The sequence below is a fragment of the Hemicordylus capensis genome, chromosome 4 (assembly GCF_027244095.1).
Source record: "Hemicordylus capensis ecotype Gifberg chromosome 4, rHemCap1.1.pri, whole genome shotgun sequence".
Classification (NCBI taxonomy): domain Eukaryota; kingdom Metazoa; phylum Chordata; class Lepidosauria; order Squamata; family Cordylidae; genus Hemicordylus; species Hemicordylus capensis.
The window spans coordinates 54,837,599-54,860,477 of NC_069660.1; the positions used below are offsets into that span (position 1 = coordinate 54,837,599).

The window sequence follows — 22,879 nt, forward strand, 5'->3', positions numbered from 1 at the left end:
TGGAGCAGCCAGGAGCAGAGGGCTCCTGGCGCTCCATATCACATGAGCTGCCTGGGGTAACCCAGGTGGCTAGTGTCGCATGAAGAGCCGTAGTGTCTTTGACATAATACTTATTAAGAAATTCCATGAATAAAATGAAAAAAAATCCAAGCCCAGAATTCAGCTTGAAGGAGCCTCTGAACAAATCACTGTGGCCAGTTCATGTCATAATGATGGATTCCTAACTACAAACCTTTTCTTATCACCCCAGTCATTGTTTTAGCTACCTCCTTCCATGCCACAGATATCACCATACACGTATGACAGCACCACTGTCTCTCTCTAGGGAAGTGTGCATCATAGCTGTTACTTAGAAAACCCATATTAGTCTGTGGCACCAAAGAAAATGGAGTCGTGTGTCACCTAAGACTGATTTATTATAGCATGAACTTTCATAAGCAAGTTGTTTCTGGTGAACTAGTTTTTTGCTGCCAAATGTTGATGATACAATAATATAGTTTTTAAAGTGCTATTGGACACTCTGTCTCCACAGGTAGTTATTAGGATTAATGCAACAACAGCTATGACCAAGCAATAGGAGATAATATCATTCTATCAGTGCCACTACGTTCATGCTATTTGCTAATATATCTGTGCTTTGAACACCACAACATGGCCATTGGTGCAAATCCTCTTTCCAGGCTCACAAAGAAAGAAGGCTAGGGACAAAAATGCCCTCCTTTCCCAGAAAGAGGAGTGAGTCCGGTGAAGGAATGCAGATTTCCTGAGAGCTTCTGCTCTGCACTGTCTGTGTAAACAACCATGCTCTAAAAAGGGGGTGAACAATTCCAACCCCTCTGGCTATTGTTGGACTACAGCTCCCATCATCCCAGCCACAGTGGCCAACAGTCAGGGGTGATGAGAGCTGTAGTCCAATGACAGCTGGAATTGTGTAGCCCTACTCTAAAAGCTTGCAGTCACGGGCACACTAGGTGGAGTTGTCTTCCTCTGGTGTTGCAACACTTGTCTATGTTTGTGTCCCATAGAAAATGACAAAGCAGCAGCAGATGACAGTTTTATTTTTTTTTTCCCATCTGAGAATAGTTTGAGAGAACAAGTGTAAGAGATGCTACTCCTAGTTCTTCTTGGCCACCCAAGACCTGCCATGCACTGATGGGCATGTGAGTGTGTGTCAGGCTTCATGGGTTATATGGCTTCTGGAGTATAGCGCAATAACCAGAGCTGCTTGCCTCCTGCACACATTCACTATAGTCAGTGTTGCATTTCCCACACTTGCAGCTCACTGCCACAGGGTAGTAGTAGTAGGAGACGGCATGGTGCCGACAGCCAGGGATCAGCACAGTCCTGTACACCATGTCCTTGTAAGTGCACACTTCCTGGGACAGGGCACTCCGGGGCAGTAGCTTCTTACCATTACTGTCCTGTAAGGGGGAATGCCAGCGGTTATTTCATCTCTGTAAACCCATCCAGTTCACTTGTGCTGTGCTTCGATGGCAATCTCTCCTCCCTACTTCACCTGTCCCTGTGCTATATTTTCATTACCATGCTGCTAAAGCACACAGAAACAATGTCTCACTGCCTGTGTGAAAGTTCCAAAATAAGCCAAGCTAGAGGACATCCATAGTCTTCTCATAATGCTGAGTTTGTGCCACTGAACTCAACCCCCAACAGGGCTGTTTTGACTAATAGTTCTTGGGTATGACAGGCTGCTCAGCGCATACAGTAGTGGGATCAAATTCCTAAATCTACAAGGATTGTTTGTGACTCTGAGAAAGTCGTCAGGATCCAAGACGAGGCCAGGTCATCTAGCACCAGTGAGCAGCCTCTTGGGAGGCCAAACCACTCTACTTTTATAGCTAATCTGAAACTCTGTCTCCTGGTTCTAATTAGCACTCTTTCCAGCTTCTTACTGCTATTCTTCCCGGTCCTCCATTTCCCCCTCAGAGTTTATCTATGCATTTCTTGTTTTCCTCCATATTAGAATTTGTTTCTCCAAATGAACGAATATCACTATCAGTCTTTCGAGGGACATTTATCTATTCCTTTTTGAGATCCAGCCTGTTGACAATATGTGGTTTTTATCAACGTAATCTCTCTATCCTGTCTATTGATTCTTACTTTTTGCTTTCTCATTATTTCTTATCTTAATTACTGCAACATTCTTTTTGCTGGTCCATCTGGTCTCATCTTCAGCCTCTCATCTCTTTCCTTCATTCTCCTGCTTGGCTTGTTATTTTTGACTACCACTTTGACCCTCACCTCTCCTCCTTTTCTTAGACCTAATTCAGCATCAGTACTATGGACCAGTTTGGCCGGGGGCGGGGTGGAGTTAGAGAGGGGAGAAACGTGTTTGCTTACAACCATTACCTGAGTGCAAGCTAATCCATGGTAAAATTAATTAGAGTGGATTGAAAGCAGATTCTGGACTAGCCAATTTAAGGACAAAAATGAACAAATGAATGAAACACATTCATGCTTTTCAATCTGTTGAAGAGCAGGAGTGGATTCTATTCAAGGAATATGGACTTAAACAAATAAGAAAGGTTTCTCGAAAGGGCAGGGCATGGAGGAGAGGGCAGGCCACTACAGCCATTTCCAAGTCTCTGGAACTTTATCACTTGTTCACAGCCTTCATCCTCACTTGCTCTCATAGCTCCTCTAGTCTAAATCTAAGTTTCTGGTTTTAACCATTCCCCCCTCTTGCCTCTTCACTCATCTAATCCTCCTCCCTTCATTCAATGGAATTTTTGCTGCTTATTGAACTTCATCTCACTGGGAGACTCTGGGCCAGTCACTTATCTCTCCGCCTAGCCAACCTCACAGGGTTCTTGTGAGGGTAAACATAACCAGGGATAATGCTCTGGGCTCCTTGGAGGAAGAGCCAGATATAAATGTGAATACAAACACACACAGAGGTGTAGCTATAATTGAGCAAATGGGTTCAAAGAACCTGTCCCCCCCCCTATTTTCTCCATTATCTCCCTCACTCCAAGTGGCCACCAGAGAGAGGGGCAAACACAGGCCCCTCTCCCTTAGCTACACCCCTGAACAAACAAATTGTTCATCCTTTTTTATCCTTTCACGTCCTGCTCCCTTTTCTGTTGCAGCTTCTTTTGATTGGGATTCACTATCCTTCCATATTCACACAGGCTGCTCTCCTGGCTAATGAGGCTCTCACATTTTGGGGGCCAGGGTGGCGGGGTGCTGCAACAGAAGCTCTTCTGCAATTCTCCCTGTCCCCCTGCAGGAGCACAGTTGCACAAGAGCCGTGTGCAACTCTGGGACACGCCCTGCGCTCCAGAAGGGCTCTGCAAAAGCAGAAACACGTTGCTGAGGAGCAACAACCTATTTTTGCTCTTGTGCAACTCTTAAGAACATAAGGACCCCCCTGCTGGATCAGGCCCAAGGTCCTTCTTGTCCAGCATCCTGTTTCACTCAGTAGCCCACCAGATGCCTCTGGGAAGTCCAAAGGTAAGAGATGCAGTCATGCCCTCTCTCCTGCTCTTGCTCTTGCAACTGGTATTTAGAGGCATCTTGCCTCTGGGGCTGGAGGTAGAACAAATGTGTGTGCAACTGTGTTTGCACAGGGGAATAGGGGGACCTGCACGAGGCTCCTGTTGCACCCCCTGCACTCTATAAACGTGTGAGCACTTCATCAGTCAGAATGTCAAACACAGCATCTTTAAAATTTCATCTTATGCTTCACTAGATTTCTCCTGGTGCCAGTTCTTAATTTTCCTTTCCCCTCTGGTCCCCCATGAACATCTTCTCTGATTTAGTTTGTGAGTACTTAACCCTTAGGCAACTGATAAAACAAGAGCAGAAGCCATCAGCCTTTCAGTAAGTAGGGCTAATGTGGTTTCACACTATCCTCTCTTGCTACTTTGGTGACTTTCCACAGTGAATAAAAGCATCTACTCACATCCACTGGCTAACCAAGCAGTGTGAGAAGGAATCCAACAACATCTTGCAAGAACGTACCCGGGTCATGCAGAATCCTTCACAGATGGTGGTGTTGATAGCCAAGCAATAGGCACACTCTCTCTTCTCCACATGGATGATGTGCTCAACAGGGACACAGAGGGACATGCTCTGCCCCAAAGTCAGGACAAAGACTATGGAGAGAGAAATGCAAAGGGCAGGATTCATGCTGGATGCAAAAGAAAGCAAAGTTGCATTAGACACGATCTCAGGGTGGAAGCAATTATTAACAGAAATAGGATTCAGATTCATACTCCACCATTATGTGCCTTCCAGTAAAGGGGCAAATAGCACACAAGGGATGGTTTTCATTGTGAAAACAGTGCTGGGGGAAAGTTCACCTTGCAGTCGTAACTTCCCAATACGGAGAACTTCTGTACTGGAAGGGAACTAGATGTCTTTTGTAAGGATTACTCTTTTCTTCCTCTTTCTGCTTGGGCCACTATGCAATTTGCATATCTAAGGACATACAGAGCTGCACACCACTCGGGGACAAATTTTGGGGTGGCACAGAGAGCTTCTTGGGGAAAGGGGGCTCATAAAAATTGCCCCGTCCCGGAACACTGCTGCAGTTAATTGGGAAGTGCTGTTAACCTGCTCCCCTCGCTGCATCAGGGCCCTATTCTCTGTAGAAAGTGCTAAAATGTAAAGCATTGGGAGATGCAATTATACATCTCTGTTATCTCCTCTAGTTAGGTCCCAGTCTCCATGGGACCCAGTTCATTCCTTGAAACCATAGTTTCTCCCAGTTCATTACTTGAAACCATAATGCCTATTTGTGCTAAGGCTACCAGAGTGATGGTGCATCAGGGCCTTTATAGGACTCTGAGGCACCCCGGGGCAGAATGTTCATTTGTGTGGCCTCTGCACCCAATGCCACTTTCATCTCTCTAGCTGACTGATACTGCTCAACGTTATACAAGTGGTGGAGCATCATGTTTGCACAATTCTGCAAGAGCACTGTTGCACAAGTGTAAAGATGGCTCAAATGGAGTTGTGAGCTGGTGCTGCCATTATATATCATGCACAACTGCTCAAGTGCTACATTCCACTGCACGTGTAACATCACACGGTATGTTAGCCACTGCATCCTGTGTCGATGTAATAACCCCAAATACTGAAATAACTCTTGAACCTGGGGTTATATTTTAATTTATTAGTTTTACTGCCTTGAATAAAAAGGATTGAACTGAACATTTCTAATACCTAGCCGTACTTTGGATACCTCCCCTTTTGCCTGCATATAACACAGCCCACCCCCCTCGCCCAAAGGCAATAATGTGTAGGGTAAGGTCTGTGGTACATATATCTGGGAGGGTGAATCAATTCCTCCCCTCTTTGTAGAGCTTCCATGTTCACCTTGCAGTCTTATCTTCCTGATATAGGCAACTTCTGTACTGGAAGAGGGGACTAATGGTCTTTATCAGGAATAATATTTTCTTCCTCTTTCACTCGCTATGCAATCTGCACATCTAGGGATCAGCAATACTAATAGAGTGTGCCTGATGCCCATCCTGTATTCAGGTCATCCAGCTGTATGCTTACAAACCCACCCAATTGCCTTGATGTTCTGCTAATCACACAGCAGCAGCCTTTCTTAACACTGAAATTATGGAACAGCAGAAGGCTTCTTTCAACTTCCCTTTCTTTTGTCTGAACAAAGGGCCAATCAACACATTACATTAATAGCATACTTGGCTCTGATGTGTTTAGTTTTTCTTTACTCATTAGCAGCCCAATCTAGACCATGGGTTGGGAAGTGGAGGGCGTCAACCCTTTGTCCCTGCCATGGTCCTGATCTGGGCTCTCTCCCACCTGCCCCACCCCAGCAGCTGCTATATGCCTTGGGAGGCAAGCTCCCATTAGTGCCATTGGGTGTGCATATAGTAGGCATATAGTGAGGCAATCTCGATCTAGTTTTGCTGGGACAGTTCCCAGTTGGATATAAGAACATCAGAAGCTGCCTTATACCGAGTCACACCATTGGTCCATATAGCTCAGAAGTGACTACACAGACTGGCAGCAGCTTCTCCAGGTTTGTAGACTCCTGCCTGCAGAAGGCAGCTTCTGATGTTCCTTTATTCCTCTATCCAACTGGGAGCTGCCCCAGCAAAACTAGTTACATTGCAGAAGAGATATCTCAAATCAAAGAAACTACTCAGGATCTGGTACTCATGGTCAATAAATTGTAGCTGGGGATAATGGAAGTTGAAGTTTAGCCACATTGGTAGTGGGGGAAATTTCCGGTGGGGAAAACCCCACCATTATTTGGAAAATGTGAACATTTGCTAAGAATGGCAAGTCAAATTTTGGCAATAGACCAAGCAACAGACCGTTGGCAAACATGACATACCCTGGCTGAAGCCGCCAGCTTTCAACCCACAAAATACTTCCTAGGGAATGTTCTGGTTAGTTCTGAGGCTGAAGTATAGGGCAGAGATTATCTACAAATATATGGTTATTCACATACAGGCACACACAAATGGGCTACTGGCAAGTTACCCACCTGTCAGATGTGCAGAGGTACTAAATCTGGAAAGATGGACCAACCATTCGCCGCCAGCTGTTTCTTTCACATAGGAACCTGATTCCGTACCGGGGAGCTGCAAAGCAATAACCAGCACAAGCTCCAAGTACATTTTATACCCTCCGGTTAATTCCTGTCTGATCTTCCTGTTTATATAATTGCATTAATTGCTGCATCTAATTGATATGATCTACTGAAGAGTCATACTTGAGCGCGAAGTAAATGTGATTGACCTCTTCTCTTAGCAACTGGACTGCATAGTCAATTACTCTAACATTAATTCTTCAGTCTCCAAGAAATGAAAATACATATATGTGAATTTAAGATAGTCTTTATTGACACTGAATTTGTCAGGAAATAAATGTCACAGAAGGAGTCTGCAGGATGCCCCAAGGTTGGAGCTGTCAGTGGAATCACTCTAAATATTTTGGAAGGCTGCGTGAGGGTGGAGAAGGGCTGATCTCAGGGTGAGAAGGGCAACAAGTAGTCTCCTTGGAGGAAGAGCAGGATATAAATGTTAAACAAACAAACAAAATAAACAAATAAAATAGTCAGACCCAGGGGTGTAGCTATAATTAAGCAGATGGGTTCAAAAAACCCAGGGCCCCCAAGCAGTGTTCCCTCTAAGGTGTGCACATGCGCTTGTGCTCACATAATTTTTTAAGGTGTGCACATGCGCTTGTGCTCACATAATCAGGTTGAATCAGAAAGGCCCCACTCTGAACGCACATGCACAAACACTGCCTTGATACTGCCGCCCAGAACAAAACTCATTCCGCACACAGATGAAAAAAATTAGAGAGAACACTGCCCCCAAGCTCCTGAGGCACCCCCCTGCTCCACCCCTCTCTACTTTCAGAGGAGTTGCTGGGGAGAGGGATGAACACAGGCCCCTTCTCCACTAGCTACACCCCTGGTCAGACCCAAACAGAAGTTGAGGACACACAAAAAAACCCAATAACGAGTATTCCCCAGTTAGCCTATGTTCCTCCCCTTCCTCTCTGATCTCCTTTGGGTCTCTTTTAGATCAGAATCCTTGGGAAAGGACAGGTCTTTTTACTCTATGGAAAGTGACATATACATGCCCAACACTATATAAATATATAACCCAGTACACCTGTAATATTACAGCAGGTGTCACAACAGATTTCTAGCAATGTATATAGTGGTTGGATACCTTGAAGAATTTAAAATGATACTCTGTGTGATGGGGGTTTGTTGGTTTGTTTGTTTTTAGGTCCTGAAAGTTCTATGGTATTTAGGATCTTCAACACAGTTTAAATACGTAATCAGCACTTTCAAAATTTGGCAGTCCAAGCTTCCTTTGCCTACCTCCGCAGCAGGTTCATAGTCGATTGAGACAGGTTTCTCCCAGTCTCGGAAAATAGTATTTAGGGCTTGGGATAACCTGTCCATGGCATCTGTCACCCTCCCCCTACTGAGTTATTCTGTGGCTGGGAACGCTGCAGTGCTATGCATATTTACTTAGAGTTAGTCCCATTGGACTCAGATGTCTTATGCTCAGGCTTGTGCTCCATACCAGAGAGCAGCCCAGTGCATCGAGGTCTGGCTGGTGGAGGCTTTCTTCCTTGGGAGGTGTGGGCACAGATACACAACTCTGCGGAAACAAATGCTTCAGTCACCTCTTCTATGGAAATGTGAGTGGGGTTATACGCATTAGAATATTTATGTATTTATTATATTTCTATACCATTCAACTGACCAATACCCTCAAAGTGGTTTACTTAAAAGAACATTAAAAACAAAAATCTAAAACAAAAATAAACACACAATTACAGTGCCATCCAGAGAATGAAGTGTCATTGGATTACTGTGCTTGGCAGCTACAACTTGATATGGGAGGAGTGTGACTGAGGCTTTTATTAGTTTTATTAATTTATGGGAACCACTGTGGTGTAGTGGTTAGCATGTGGAATTAAGACTGGGGAGGTCCGAGTTCAAATCCCTATTCAGCTATTACATTCCCTGGATGACTTTGTGCCAGGATAAGCATAACTATGTACATCACGCTAGACTCCTTGGAGGAAGAGTGGGATATAAATGTCAATCAATAAATACTTTAGACTTCTATGGATTGTTGCTGGTAATGTTGATGGCATTACCCTGGAGGTAGGGAGAATATCACCATGGGCTCCAATCCTTCCCAGCCATCCCACAACCACCAAATAGTGTCTGGCAGAGTGAGGATGGTGGCCAGTATTAGATACTGGCTACCTGTTACATTCAGTACATGAAAGATTTGACTACTGAGAATGCAGAAGCTGCCCTCCATTCACTCCATCACTGCTTAGAGGTGTTTGCCTTGACATCATGCTGAAACAGAAGAAATAATTACTGAAGATGGGCCCTTTATCTCTGGTTATCTTGCTCAGATAATTTCCCCTATTCCACCATTAAAAGTAAAGTGTGCTGTCGAGTCGATTTCGACTCCTGGTGCTTACAAAGTCCTGAGGCTTTTTTGGTAGAATACAGGAGGGGTTTACCATTGCCAGGAGGGGTTTACCATTGCCTCCTCCCGTGCAGTATGAGATGATGCCTTTCAGCATCTTCCTATATTGCTGCTGTCCAATATAGTACCAGCAGGGATTTGAACTGACAGCCTTCTGCTTGTTAGTCAAGCATTTCCCTGCTGCTCCACTTAAGGTGGCTCATTCTACCATTGCTAGAGGGAAATTCTGTGAGAGATAATGAGAGGTGAAAGTCCTTGATTAACAATAGTTCCTTCTCTCACATCAGTTGGACTGGAGGGCAGTGCACCTTTAGCATTCTCAACAGTCAGTATCAGGCTAGTTTTTACATGCTTAGTGTAACATGTAGCCATGTCCTTAGGGCTGAAATAGATGTGACAATGGAGATGGCTAAAGTGTTTGCATCTGTTAAGTGTTCCATGCATGCCCCACAATGTCTAATAACTTATACATCACTTATCATGTGAATCAGCCCATTCAGTTGTGGAGTTAGCACCTCAGGAATCATTAGCCAGGGCAAGGGCCTCCCTGACACGCTAATTTAACATGTGGAGGGGCCAGTTCTTATGGTAAGCACATTTATAAGTGAGGGGTCAAACATGGAATGCTTATAAAGGCAAATATATTACCCATACTTGCTGTTGCATCTGTTTTGGCCTCTAGTGAAATGCTAGTTGGAGCTCTGTAGGTGAATGAGGGCAACAGAGGTGTCTGAGTAAAGGAATATAGTTGGAAGATCTAATAAATGGCCATTTCTGTAAAAACTTCTCCTCTCACCAGAGTGTCCTAAAAAGGGAGCACTTTATAGAAAAGGTCTGCCTTTTTTGGTGTGTGTGGCTCCATAACTGTGAAAGTTATCGGCTGACAAGATAAGGAAAATTACTCAAACTAGTTCAACTGAAATCAAAAGGACAAGTTTGTCTAATTTGTCTTTTTCATTTCAATGGGACTCGTTTGAGCAATTTTCCTCATCATGTCAACTGTCTTTCTTATTGAAGAGAGAAACTAATATCCTTGGGCATCTAAAATATCAGACCTGGTTCATAGCTCCCCAAATTAAGTTTCCTAGACTTCTACACTGCAGGCTGGAGAAAGTCCATGCTGTAGAAGAGGTGCACCTAGGCAATTTTGGAGCCCGGACCTAAAGGCCTTTGGAGGGCCTTTAGCAGGGAGGACCTTTGGAGGGCCTCCACTACAAATGAAGCATCATCATGCTCTGCTGGGCAACCACACTACCCAGGACAGACTAAAGAGGATCTGAGGGCCCCCAGGGGTTGTGGAGGCCCTGGACTTCAGCCCTGAAGTCCAGGGGTAAAAGCGCCTCTGTGCTGTAGTCGCAGCCAGACCTCTGTGAGACACACCCTCTAGGGATGTGCGGTTCGGTTCGGATCCGGACCGGTTCGTCCGAACCGGTCCGGATCCGGTGGCTCGATCCCGGACCGAATCGGGCCCTTCCGGGACCGAGCCGGACCAAATTCGAGCCGGTTCGGTACCGAACCGGCTCGGGTTTCCCGAACCGGTTCGGGAATGAAATTGAGTCTCTGGAGTGTCTCTTTAAAGTTCCAAGTCTGTCCTCCATTTTGTGTCTCCTTCCCGAAACTTTTGCTCCTCCTTGCATCCATTTTGTGATGCTATTTCCAGGCATTGTATTGGCTGCGCTATTGATCCTTGATTGGCCAGAATGAGTCCTTTGGTCTGGTAGGCTGCTTGGCTGTTGCACTGTTGAGAGCTGGCACCCTGTTGGCCGTGGGGGGAGTGCAAAGGTGGGGGCTCCCAAAGGAGGGAATTTCAAACCTATATAAACCCAAGCCTCTTCTCTGGAAACTTCTCTTGGCTGCAGTTGTGGGATCATCTCTGAGACCTGCTTGCCCTTTGCTGGCTGCTCTGGTGTCTCTGTGAGTCCTGACTGTGTCCTGTGTCTCTCTGTGTGTGCTCTGTCTAATCCTTTGTCCACCTGCCCTTTGTGACTCTCTGTGTGTCTCCTCTCTCTGTCTGTCTCTTGTCTGTATACTGTGTGTTACTTCACTTTACTTTCTTCTTAATTTCCCCCAATTTTCCCTGTTCCTTGTCTGTCTGCTTTTCTCCCCCCCCTCCCCCCCCTTTCCCTTTTCATCCTTTGGGCCTACCCTCCCCCTCCCCCACTCCCACCCACTGCATCCTCATTGCTTTAAATCTTCTTCCATTAATTATTGCTCTTTGTCCTGCCTTGTTGCTGTCCAACTTTTTGATTTTCACATTGCATTCCATTGGTTTCAGTTATATATTGCTTGCTGGTTTTGCTTAAATTGTACCATTTTGTTTGTTTCTGCTGACTGCTGCTGCCCTGCGAGTTGGTTCCCTGAATCCCTCCCCCCCACCCCCAGAGGATTCTGTTGTTGTTTCTTGTTGTCCCATATAATCAGTTTTGGTTCCCTGCTCCAAACTTGCCCCTCCAAGTCCAACCACACCCCACCCCAACCCCACCCCATCCAGCCTTCTCCCAAGTTTGCTGCTGCCAAACCGAGTCCAGTTTTCTTTGCTTGGTTCCACTTATTCATTTGCTATTATTAATTTGCAGCAATTGTGGTTTCATTGTCTCTGTTCACTTAGTGGCCCCCCTCAGAGTCTGTGTTTGGTTCCCCCTCCCCACACCCCCACCCCCAAGTTTTTTCTGCTGGTTATAGTCTTTCTTTAAATTTTTTTTTTTAAACTTCTGGCTTGTGTTCTCTTGATATATATTGCTTTATATATTTTGCTACCCTCCTCCTCCTCCTCCCCCCCCTGCCTGCCCCCCCACCCTCCCTCCTCCCAGACCCTACCCTAGCCCAGGCCCAGCTCCTCCCCCAACCACCCCATCCAGCCTAATCGCTGCTGCTGCCCGAGTTGTTCCAGTTTCTCCTTTGCTGTTTGTTGTTGCCCCCTCCCCTTCCCCCCAACACCCCTCTGCCACACACTAGCCCCCAACCACACACACCCTCTCTGCTCCCCCCACCCCACCTCTTTTTCTCCTTGCCCCTGACTCTCTCCACTCACCCCAGGCCCCCTGCCACACACTAGCCCCCAACCACACACACCCTCTCTGCTCCCCCCACCCCACCTCTTTTCCTCCTTGCCCCTGACTCTCTCCACTTACCCCAGGCCCCCTGCCACACACTAGCCCCAACCACACACACCCTCTCTGCTCCCCCCACCCCACCTCTTTTCCTCCTTGCCCCCGACTCTCTCCACTTACCCCAGGCCCCCTGCCACACACTAGCCCCCAACCACACACACCCTCTCTGCTCCCCCCACCCCACCTCTTTTCCTCCTTGCCCCTGACTCTCTCCACTTACCCCAGGCCCCCTGCCACACACTAGCCCCAACCACACACACCCTCTCTGCTCCCCCCACCCCACCTCTTTTACTCCTTGCCCCCGACTCTCTCCACTTACCCCAGGCCCCCTGCCACACACTAGCCCCCAACCAAACACACCCTCTCTGCTCCCCCCACCCCACCTCTTTTCCTCCTTGCCCCCGACTCTCTCCACTTACCCCAGGCCCCCTGCCACACACTAGCCCCAACCACACACACCCTCTCTGCTCCCCCCACCCCACCTCTTTTCCTCCTTGCCCCCGACTCTCTCCACTTACCCCAGGCCCCCTGCCACACACTAGCCCCCAACCACACACACCCTCTCTGCTCCCCCCACCCCACCTCTTTTTCTCCTTGCCCCCGACTCTCTCCACTTACCCCAGGCCCCCTGCCACACACTAGCCCCAACCACACACACCCTCTCTGCTCCCCCCACCCCACCTCTTTTCCTCCTTGCCCCCGACTCTCTCCACTTACCCCAGGCCCCCTGCCACACACTAGCCCCCAACCACACACACCCTCTCTGCTCCCCCCACCTCTTTGGACCGCTGCTACTGCTGTGTCCTCCCCCCACACCTGAATCCCCCCTCCCTGCTGCGCTGCGCTTCTCCTCTCTCCTCTTTCTCTCTATCATCTCTCTTTCTCCTCTCTCTTTCTTTTCTCTCTCTCTCCTCTCTTTCTCTTTGTCCCTGCCCCCCCTCTCTTTTCTCTCTCTCTTAGTCTTTTCTCTCTCTGCTCCCCTTCACTTTCCACCTCCTCTCCCACAGCTGCAGCCACACACAGTAGCCTACCCACCTGGCGGCTGCCATCGGTTTTTTTTTTTCTTTTTATAGTTTTTGGTTGATTTTGTCTCTGCTTGGGGGTGAGTTGAGCGACACAAATAGTGTTGTCTCCTCACTTCTGCCCCTCCATCGTTGTTGAACTACCCCGGTTGCCTGTGTGCCTCGTGCGGCCGCCCTGCTGTGTCTCAGCCCAGGGTGGCTGGCTGGCGGCGGCGAATCCGTGACCAGCAGTGAGCGGCAGGAGAAGGACCGGAAGAAGAGGGGTTAGTGCGTGTGCGATTGTGCACCTTTTGTTGCCCCTTTCTCTCCCTAGCTGGCGGTTTTAAATAGGGACACCCCTATTCTGAAATGCATTTGGGTGTGGGGAGGAGGGAGGGAACCTTGGAGAGGAGATGTACTGTTGTAAAACTTGTGTCTTCATGCCCATGCCCAGTAAAGAAATTGCTGCTGTGTGTTGCGTTGCATTGCATGCGTCTTGCAGGTGGTTTTTGAACAGGTGCCTTCCAGAGTGCTTCCTTGCCTCTGGGGCAGTCTGAGTGGGGTCCAGGGTTCTGATGCGATGCTGCCACTACATGCTGGGCCCATGCCATGCCAGAGTGCTTCCTTGCCTCTGGGGCAGTCTGAGTGGGGTCCTGGCTGGGCTCTGATGCTGCCACTACATGCTGGGCCAATACACACGTATGATGATGATCATGATGTTCAATCCATGAGGCTGCCATCAAGTGTTTGCTGCTGCTTGCTTGCCATGGCATTGGGCAGGCAGAGTCACAGAGTGGGTGGGTTCAACCTCTGTGTTGGTGTGACTGGGTTCTGGTTTTGGTTGTGTGCAATTTAGAGTCACTAAATAGGCTGCATTGAGTTTGATGCTCCCCCCACAGGAGCATTACTTGAGAACCACCCCCCAGAACCCACACTTTGTGTTCCAGTTCACTAAATAAGGGTTTCCTCCTTTGATCTGCAGGTTCCCAAGCGTTGACTGCATCCCTCCCCCACCCCCGGTAGGTGCTGTGCCCTCCCCCCATCCACTCTCCCCCCCCAAAAAAGCTAAAAACTTGCCACCCACACCACAACTACTCCACCCAACTGCCCGTGCCACCCTCCCACACCGGGGTTCCACCCTTTAACCCCCTATTTTTCTAAAAAAAAACCCTCCCAGACCCATCTCCCCAATTGGCTTGGTGGTTGACTCCCAAATTCAAAAAGGACACCCTCCCCCTCACTTCGATTGGCTTCCCCCCCCCATATCAAAAAGTCTTCCTTTCCCCCCAATTGGCTTCCTTTTTTGAAAACAAACTTCCCCCCCGCCGCCTCCAAATCAGCTGCCTTTTTTTTGGCCCCTAAGCCCCTCCAAATTATTTTTTTGACCCTGTCTGGCCTTCCTCCTAAAGTCTCCCTCCTTCTGACCTAGCAGCATGTCTGAGCGCCGTGTGGCGGGCAGGGCTCGCTCAAGGCTGGCAGGCAGAGGTGGGAGAGGCCAGGTGCGGGGTGCGCCTGCGGCACGGGGAGGGAGAGGACGCGGGGAGCCTGAGGACACCCCAGTTCTCCCCATTGGAGAATTCTTTGCTCCGGCCCCATCTTTGGTGCGCAGGATTCAGTTCCCCACGCCTGCTGCCGCCAATCGCGGCAGAGGCAGAGGCACTGTTAGGGCTGTGGCGGGTCCCTCCTCGCCGGCGGCACCAGGTGCTGCTGAGCTACCGCCAGTTGTTGAGGTGGAGGAGACTGTGGAGTTGGAAGAGCAGGTAGAGGGCGGTGAGGACCGTGCAACTGGCAGCGATGCAGCCAGGTTCTCCCTCCCTCTGGGGCCCCTTCCCCCTATCCTTTCGCCGCTCAGTGGGGCCCCCCCTCGTGAAGGCCGACACTCTGGTGGGGAGCGGTCTGGCGAGGTGGTGGAGGAGAGGCCTGCCTCTCCGATGCCAGTTGAGCCGGGCCCTTCCTCCGCTGTGGAGGGCGGAAGGGGCGGGTTGGGTGGCAGCAGTGGGCAGGCAGCGGCGGCCGCCCCCCCCCCCCTAGGACTGCAGCCACCCTGCGAGAAACGGCCTAGGACGGCGCCCAGGGCGCAGGAGGCCAAGGGCAGTGGTGCATGGGTGCATTTTGAGGTCCCTCAAGATGCCCCATTCCACGCCCGCTGTGTCCACTGCAGGATGCTTGTCAGCCGTGGAAGGGACCCTGCGCACCTGGGTACGACGCCTATGTGGAGACACCTAGAGCGTCACCACCCAGGTCTCAGGGGACAGGCTGGCAGCGCTAGTGCGCCTTGTGCATCTGCCACTAGGGCGGGCAGCGGCAGTGTGCCAGCCAGCAGGCAGGCTACACTGCCCGTCCAGCGGTGGACGCAGTCCTCGGGCAGCCAGCGTATTGTTCGCGTGGACCATCATCACCTCACCCGCCTCATAGGGGAGATGATTTCCACCGATGACCAGCCGTTTCAGGTGGTCGAGAACAACGGCTTCCGCCGTATTCTCCAATACCTGGCTCCCGAATACGTCATCCCCTCAAGGACGACGTTCAGCCGGAACGTGGTCCCCTCCCTGTACCGCCGGTGCAGGGAGCTCGTGTCGGCCGAGCTGCGTGCAGCTCCGGCTGGGACAAGCGTGCATTTCACGACTGACCTCTGGACCAGTGTCAGTGGGATGCACGCTTCTTTCCTGGCCCTCACTGCCCACTGGTGGGGACCGTAGAGTGAGGGGACCTCCGCGGGCGATGCTTCCGGGTCCGGCGCGGCTCCCGATGCACTACGGCACAGGTGGGCCGTCCTGCACGTGGAGACGATGGACACGAGGCACACCGCGGAGGAGGTGGCGGCCGTACTCGACCGCCAGATAGTGGAGTGGATTGGCGGGTGTCCACACCTCTCCCGCGGCTTCATTGTCACCGACAATGGAGCCAACGTTACCGCTGCTGTCGAGACAGTCATGGACTGTGTGAACATACGGTGTATGGCACACACGCTCCATCTGACCGTCAGGGACGCCCTTGGCCTTAAGGAGCTGAGGGCGTCCCAGGAGAAGGGGGCCCGCCCCATCGCAGGTGCTGTTGCTGCCACGGCCACGCTTGTGGATAAGTCCCGCAAGCTGGCCGCCCACTTCCACCGCAGCGAGAAGTCCAGGAGACTGCTTCGCCAGAAGCAGGATGACCTTGGCCTTCCTCGCCATCTCATCCCTACGGATGTGGAGACGCGGTGGAACTCCACCTTCCTCCTGTTCCAGCGCCTGTTGGAGCAGGAGAGAGCCCTTGTCGCCCTGGCGAGGGACGAGTCCTTGGATGTCTGCGACTTCTCGAACGCAGAGTGGAAGCAGATGTCCGAGGCGGTGTCGGCACTCGAGCCCTTCCAGCTTGCCACGAAGGGCTTGTGTGGCGACACCACTCCCTTGAGCCAGGCGCTGCCCACAGCTGTTGGTCTCGAGAAGCTGATGGGTGGACTCCATATCTCTCTGACCACGCCAGAGGGTCGTGCTCTGGCTGGGAGGCTGAGGTCTGGGGTTGACAAGCGGCTCGTTGATGTGCTGGGAGACAGGGAGGAGTATGTCCTCGCTTGTCTCTGTCACCCAGCCCTCAAGGGCAATGCCGTGAGTGCCGACGACTTGCCCAGGTGGAAGGGCATCCTGGTCAAGAAGGTTAGGGAGGAGGAGGCCGCTAGGGCCCGCAGAGACCAGGGTGTTGGTAGTGGTGCGGGGGCAGCCCTCGCGGCCCAACCCGCACCCAGCAGCAGCATGGGCGGCCAGCCGGCGTCAGCTTCCCCTTCCCCTCCCTCTTCCCAGTCCAGCAGCGCGGCATCCCAGGCGGCGCCATCGCAGCAGCCATTTGCTACCGACTCGAGATCCGCCCAGTGGTTTCAGCGGTTCTGCTATGGCGCCATGCCTGGTATGCGGGAGGCTCGACCTGCCAGGCCCCCCTCCAGTGCTGAGCAATGCGTTGCGCAGTACTTGGAGGAGCCTGTGGAGGGAGACGGCGTGGACTGCGCACAGTTCTGGGCGAGCCGCCGCCAAGTCTGGCCGGACCTGGCGGTGGTGGCTGTGCGCCTCCTCTCCTGCCCCCCAACCAGTGTCCAGAGCGAGCGGGTGTTTTCACGTGCCGGGGACGTGGTGACACCCTCTCGCTCCCGCTTGGACCCTGGTCTGGTGGAGCAGCTGGTCTTCCTTAAGGTGAACCTCCCCCTGTTGGGCTACCCCAAGCTGCAGTTTGAGACGGGCGAGTGATTACCGTGGGTTGCCCCATGGTTGGTCACCTGCCTGGCTCGACCTCTGCTTATCCCTACCCTCCCCCCTTCCACCTCTAGCTGAGCTGACGTGACAGATGCTGAGCCGTGCCAGCCAGTCGCAGCGTGTAGTGTGCCCACACAGAGATGCAGTTGTAGTAGTAGTTGTAGTGCTGCGACTGGCAAGATGTTTACAATGCCCACGCCCACCTAAAAAGAAACCCAATGCTGACCAGCACAGGCCCTTTATCTATCCACCTGTCAGCATTTGGGGACCTGGCGTGGGCACGGCACACCCCCCCAAAGTAGCACAGCCCACGGAGTACTAGACTTAGCGGCAGCGGCGGGTATACGTTCAAAAATGCAGTGTAGATATGTAAATACTGTATGTAAATAAACATGTAAATAATTTTTTCTTTAAAAACCCCATGTCAAAATCAAGCCTCAAAATTATGCAAAAGAAAGAAAAAAAGGTGACAAAGGGAGAACAAAATGATGAATGCCAAATGAATTGATTTTATTGAAAATGTCACCAGAAATCATGTGTGGGGGGCTTGGTTTACATGGAGAAAATGATTGGGTGATTTTTTGAAATGAAACGAATGAATTATTATCATCTTATGTTCATCTTGATTGTGGTCACTGTTGATGTTGGCTGATGGCAAAAAACCCAAAACCATCAGAATAGCAATGAACTGGCTGCCAACACAACATATTGATTGATAACTGTGCAGGGGGGGAATTGGGTCTGTGTGTGTGGTGCAGGCTCAGTCTGTCTCTTCCTGTTGTGTGTCTGTCTGTCTGTCTGTGTGAATGGATGCCTAGCACTGTCTCTGTGTGTGGATGCTTTCTGTGTGTAGTGTGGTGTGTGTCTGTCTACATGTTTTTTTTCCTCCCCCCCATGCCTCCCTCCATCCTTCCCCTCTCATCCTCTCCCCTTCCTCTTCACCACCTTCCATCCTCCCTCCCTTCCAGCCCACCACCGCCTCACCTGCCCCCAACCCCGGTCTGGCAGATGATGAGAGTCTGGTCTCTCCCACCGAAGCACACACGTGAGCACGTGTGTGCACAAATATGTGGCTGACCAACTCTGAGCCGGACCCTCCCCCCTTCAATCCCCTCTACATCCCTCTCCCCCTCCCCTTTCCTCCCCCCTGCCTCCCAGCCTCCCTCCCTGCCTCCCTCCCCCCTCCTAGCTAGCAGCGCACACATACACACACAAAACACCTGTGGTGGCAAACACCACCAGCACACATGCACTCACACTGGTGCCACCACCTCTGCCTTGGGCCTCTGTGTCCTTGAGCAGATATGTGGTGGTGGACCAGAGAAGCATTTCTTTCCAGCAAGGCAAAAGGCATGCACTCACTGCACACACACACACACACACACGAAGAGGTGAAGACGAGAAGAGGCAACTTCTAGAACCAGCAGCAGCAGGTGAGTGTCGTGTAATTGTGTTGCTTCCCAAGGCCACTGCCCATGCTCAATGCTCAGTCTGCTGAAACTAAAGAACTAGCTACAATCACCCTTCCTCACATGCAGCTCAGCTCAGCTCAGCTCAGCTGCACAGCACACTGACTAACTAGACACTACAGCTGGTGGTAGAAAAAACAGAAGTCTAGATTCTAGAAGATGTCCTGGTGGATTTTAAACTTTCAAATCTGTGCTAGGATTGCCTTGCCTCCTCCTCCTCCTCCTGCCTGTAATTGTGCCCTCTCCCCTTGCAGTTGCGCCGTCGTGATGGGTTGGTGATGTGCGTGCGCCGTCTACTTAGCTCTCTCCTCCTCATGTTGGCTGGGCTTGCCAGGCACTGGCTGGCAGCAGCTGTTGGCTGTGTGCTAGGCTCAGGCTGTGGCGCGCGTGACTGGACTGGGAATGTGATTGTAGCGGCAACACTGGTTGTGGTGGTAGCAGTAGTAGCTGTTGTTGTTGCTGGGCTGGTGGCTGCTGGCCTGTGCTGACTCTGCGCACTTGGTCTGGTCTGGTCTGGTCATTGGGATGCAGATGTAGGGTGTGTGTGCATCATCCATGGGGAGCATCAGAGCAGAGCAGAGCAGGTTGGCTGGCTTCTGTCTGTCGGGCCTAGTCAGTGGCAGGCACTGAGTGAGGCGGTGGTTTCTTTGGGCATCACGTCACCCATCATGCAGAGCGGCAGGTCTGCTGCTCCGCCTCCTGCTTCTTCTCTGTGTGTGCTGCTCTTGTGCTTAGTGTGCTGCTCCGCTGCTGCTGCTGTGCTGGCAGGCAGCACAGCAGTGGCCTTTTTGTTAGATCAGAGAGTGGGTGTTGTCTCTCTGAGTGTCCTCCTCTTACTTGCTTGGATAGGAGTGGTGGTAGTAGGTAGGCATTAAGATGGACTGACTAGGTGTTACGTGTTAGGGCGCCCAGAGAGAGGTGCCAAAAAGATGGGGTGGCAATTGTTGGGTTGCTCTTAGTATTATTGGTGAATTTCTGAAGAAAATTTTTTTTTCCATTGGCTAGAATGGGGGTTCGGGGCTGCCCCAGACCCGCCTCTGTGGGGTGGCAGCACCGCCAAAGTGGGTCCGGGGCCATGGCAAAAATGCCCTCAGTCCCTCCCAGCAATCCCCGTAGAGATAGGAGTGATGGTTCTGTTGTTTTTCTGAGGTGTTCTGAGTGAGTGTGGATTCTGTGATAGCAAATGAGAGTGGATTCATGGTGTCTCATTGGAAATCTCATAAGCTATCATAGAATCAACACTCAGAATACCTCAGAAAAACAACAGAACCATCACTCCTATCTCTACGGGGATTGCTGGGAGGGACTGAGGGCATTTTTGCCATGGCCCCGGACCCACTTTGGGGGTGCTGCCACCCCACAGAGGTGGGTCTGGGGCAGCCCCGAACCCCCATTCTAGCCAATGGGAAAAAAAAAATTCTTCAGAAATTCACCAATAATACTAGGAGCCACCAATTGCCTTGGGATTTTTGGGGTGGAGGACACCCATGGGTGGCTACCACCCACCCCAGCTTTTTTGCCCCTAAGGGCTCCACATTGTGAGTTATGGGCAAAAATTTATTTTTTGAAAAAAAATTGTAAAAAATCAGAGGAAGGTCCAATCGACTTGAAATTTGGGTGGCAGGTAGAACACAATGTCCCCTTCAAAACCAGCCACTTTTTGTGATCCGAACCGGTTCGGTTCGGATCCGAACCGGTTCGAAACCGAACCGGACCGGGGGGGTGATCTGGCAAAACCAAAACCGAACCACCCCGGTCCGGTCCGGACCCGGTTCGGACCCGAACCGAACCGGGAGAACCGGTTTTATGCACATCCCTAACACCCTCACTCACAAGCAAAGGAAGCAAGACTCCAGGACTCCCTAGCCTCTTTGAAAAAGGACTCCCTAGCAGCACCATTGCATTGGATTGTACATATGACAAACATTTTGCAAATATCCCTCTCTTCTTCCAGATTGTTCCATGATCATCTTCTTCAAAGAGGTGTTTCAGGGTTTATCCCATTTTGGCAATCCAGTTCGGTTTCTGATCTATTTCGAGCTGGTTGGGTACCTGGTTATATGATCATCCAAGTGCCACTGGACTCTGAGAGCTGCTTCCAGTGACAGCCAGTTTAAGTATGAATCATTAATCTCTAACCTTTCTCTTAACCAAAACATACTGCACACTGACATCAGTGATTTACACTTTCATGAAGTGGAAACTACCTCGGCTGTGTTGCTGTCAGATGAGTAATCCCAGGAGCCCAACTATCATGGCACTGGATGTCCCTCAATGATTGGCAATGCTGAAAAAATGCAACATATAACTATTTAAAAGCAGGCAAGGTTTCGATGTTCAAGATGTTGTACAAATGTGCCGTTCTGAGACATTTGTTCAAGGCATTTAAGCATAGAAGGTTGACAGGGAACAGAACGTCATTCAGAAAGTAAGGACCAGTGAGAGGGCTCCTCTACATTTACCAGTTGTGTAGGAGTGGAAATTTTGGCAGGTGTAGTTTGCAACGGTGAGAAAAACAGTACCTACTGAGATTCCCTCTGCATTGATGCATTTTCAAAGGCCTGCTCATAAGAACCCCCAGTACAACTCCCGTAAATGTTGCTCTTCTTATCTCTGATCTCTCATAATTAATTGAAATCATTCTGTGCTTCCTGGATTAGCTGCAACATTACATTATGAAACCAAAATTTGATAGGCTTTGCATTTTTCAAAGCAAAGAAATTGTATTGATTTCTGCCTTCATTTATAAACTCCAGTTCTGTTCCTTTATTATTGTGATCTATACAAAATGACTTGGGCTTCCACACTATTAGCAATGATGTACTCCTGAGTATTAATATCTGAATACCTTAAAAAGTTAAGATATGTAGGACTTGTCTAGTACATTTATAAATAAAACTAAATTAGCAGGATGGATCAGAATAGCCATTAGCACTGTGGGTGGAAGAACAGCAAGGTAAGTTATCAATCTCTTTATTTCGGTCAGCGACCAGCATGAGGTTAAAACAAATGTAAAAGAGAGGACAATCAAACTTCTATTGCAAACAATAACAGTATAAATTTTAAAGTAAATAAATAAATTTAAAAAGTCCTCCTCAGCATAAAACAGGATACTGAAAATACTACTACAATAATTGGAGATAAAAGAGGCAGCAGTATTTCCTACTTATGAGGCTATTACAAAAACAGCAAGGTGGCAAGGGCAGGTTATATGATTAAAATGGCCAAGAATATATTGTGTACTAGGAATATTTATTTATTTATTTATTTAGATTTATATAGCACCCTTCCAAAAATGGCTCGGGGTGGTTTACATCAAAATAAAAACAAAACCATTAAAATCAAAAGTAAATTTATTAAACAATTAAAATCATTTAAACATTAAAATCATTAACATTAAAATCATTTAAAACCAACATTAGAAGTGTTGAAATAGATTGGAATGTTACCTTCCCAAACAAAATCCAGGCAAGATTTGAATTTGAATTTCTGATTAGGGAAAGAACTGTTTCTGAACCAGAATAGGGACCTACTGGACATTAGTCAATTTTGATCTCCAAGCTTCTATACTTCCAGATATGGTTGGTAATGTCATCATGCCCTACAGGAGTAGAGGTCTCCCTAGCATGCCTAATGAAGCCTGTGCATACACTACCATTACTGTGCATACACTAACGTTTCGCTAGGCCACCTGATGTGTTTCCTTGAGTGAGGGACTCATTCAACCAACCAACTAAAAATGTTCAGTTTTTCAGTCATTTAGCCATGCATTTTTAAACTGTTAAAAGAGAGAGAGAGAGAGAGAGATTAAAAAACAAGTAGTGAATCTCCCCAGCTCTTTGTTGTTGTTGTTAGCATTATACATGTGATCTAATGGTAATCCAGTGCTGTTATATCATATGCAACCCCCATTTAATAGAAGAGGGGTGATCTTTCTTTGGGGTGGGGGTAACCATATTGGTGTTTGCCACTTTCAAAAGGGAGAAGATTTATTTATTTATTGTTAAATTTATATACCGCCTTTCATTAAAGCAATCCCAAGGCAGTTTACAGCAAAAAAAATTTAACACAAGATGGTAAAAAAGACACAATTAAAAT

At 49.3% G+C, this 22,879-nt stretch overlaps 1 protein-coding gene across 1 annotated transcript; it reads right to left on the reverse strand.

The window, feature by feature from the left end:
• Positions 1-1,067: 1,067 nt before the first annotated feature.
• Positions 1,068-6,584, reverse strand: TSHB (thyroid stimulating hormone subunit beta). Its single transcript, XM_053249611.1, has 3 exons — positions 6,488-6,584; positions 3,982-4,150; positions 1,068-1,421 (listed from the first exon to the last, which is right to left on the reverse strand). The coding sequence occupies exons 2-3, from the start codon at positions 4,147-4,149 to the stop codon at positions 1,179-1,181; spliced, it is 411 nt and encodes a 136-aa protein (XP_053105586.1). The 5' UTR covers position 4,150; positions 6,488-6,584; the 3' UTR covers positions 1,068-1,178.
• Between the last annotated feature and the right edge of the window lie 16,295 nt (positions 6,585-22,879).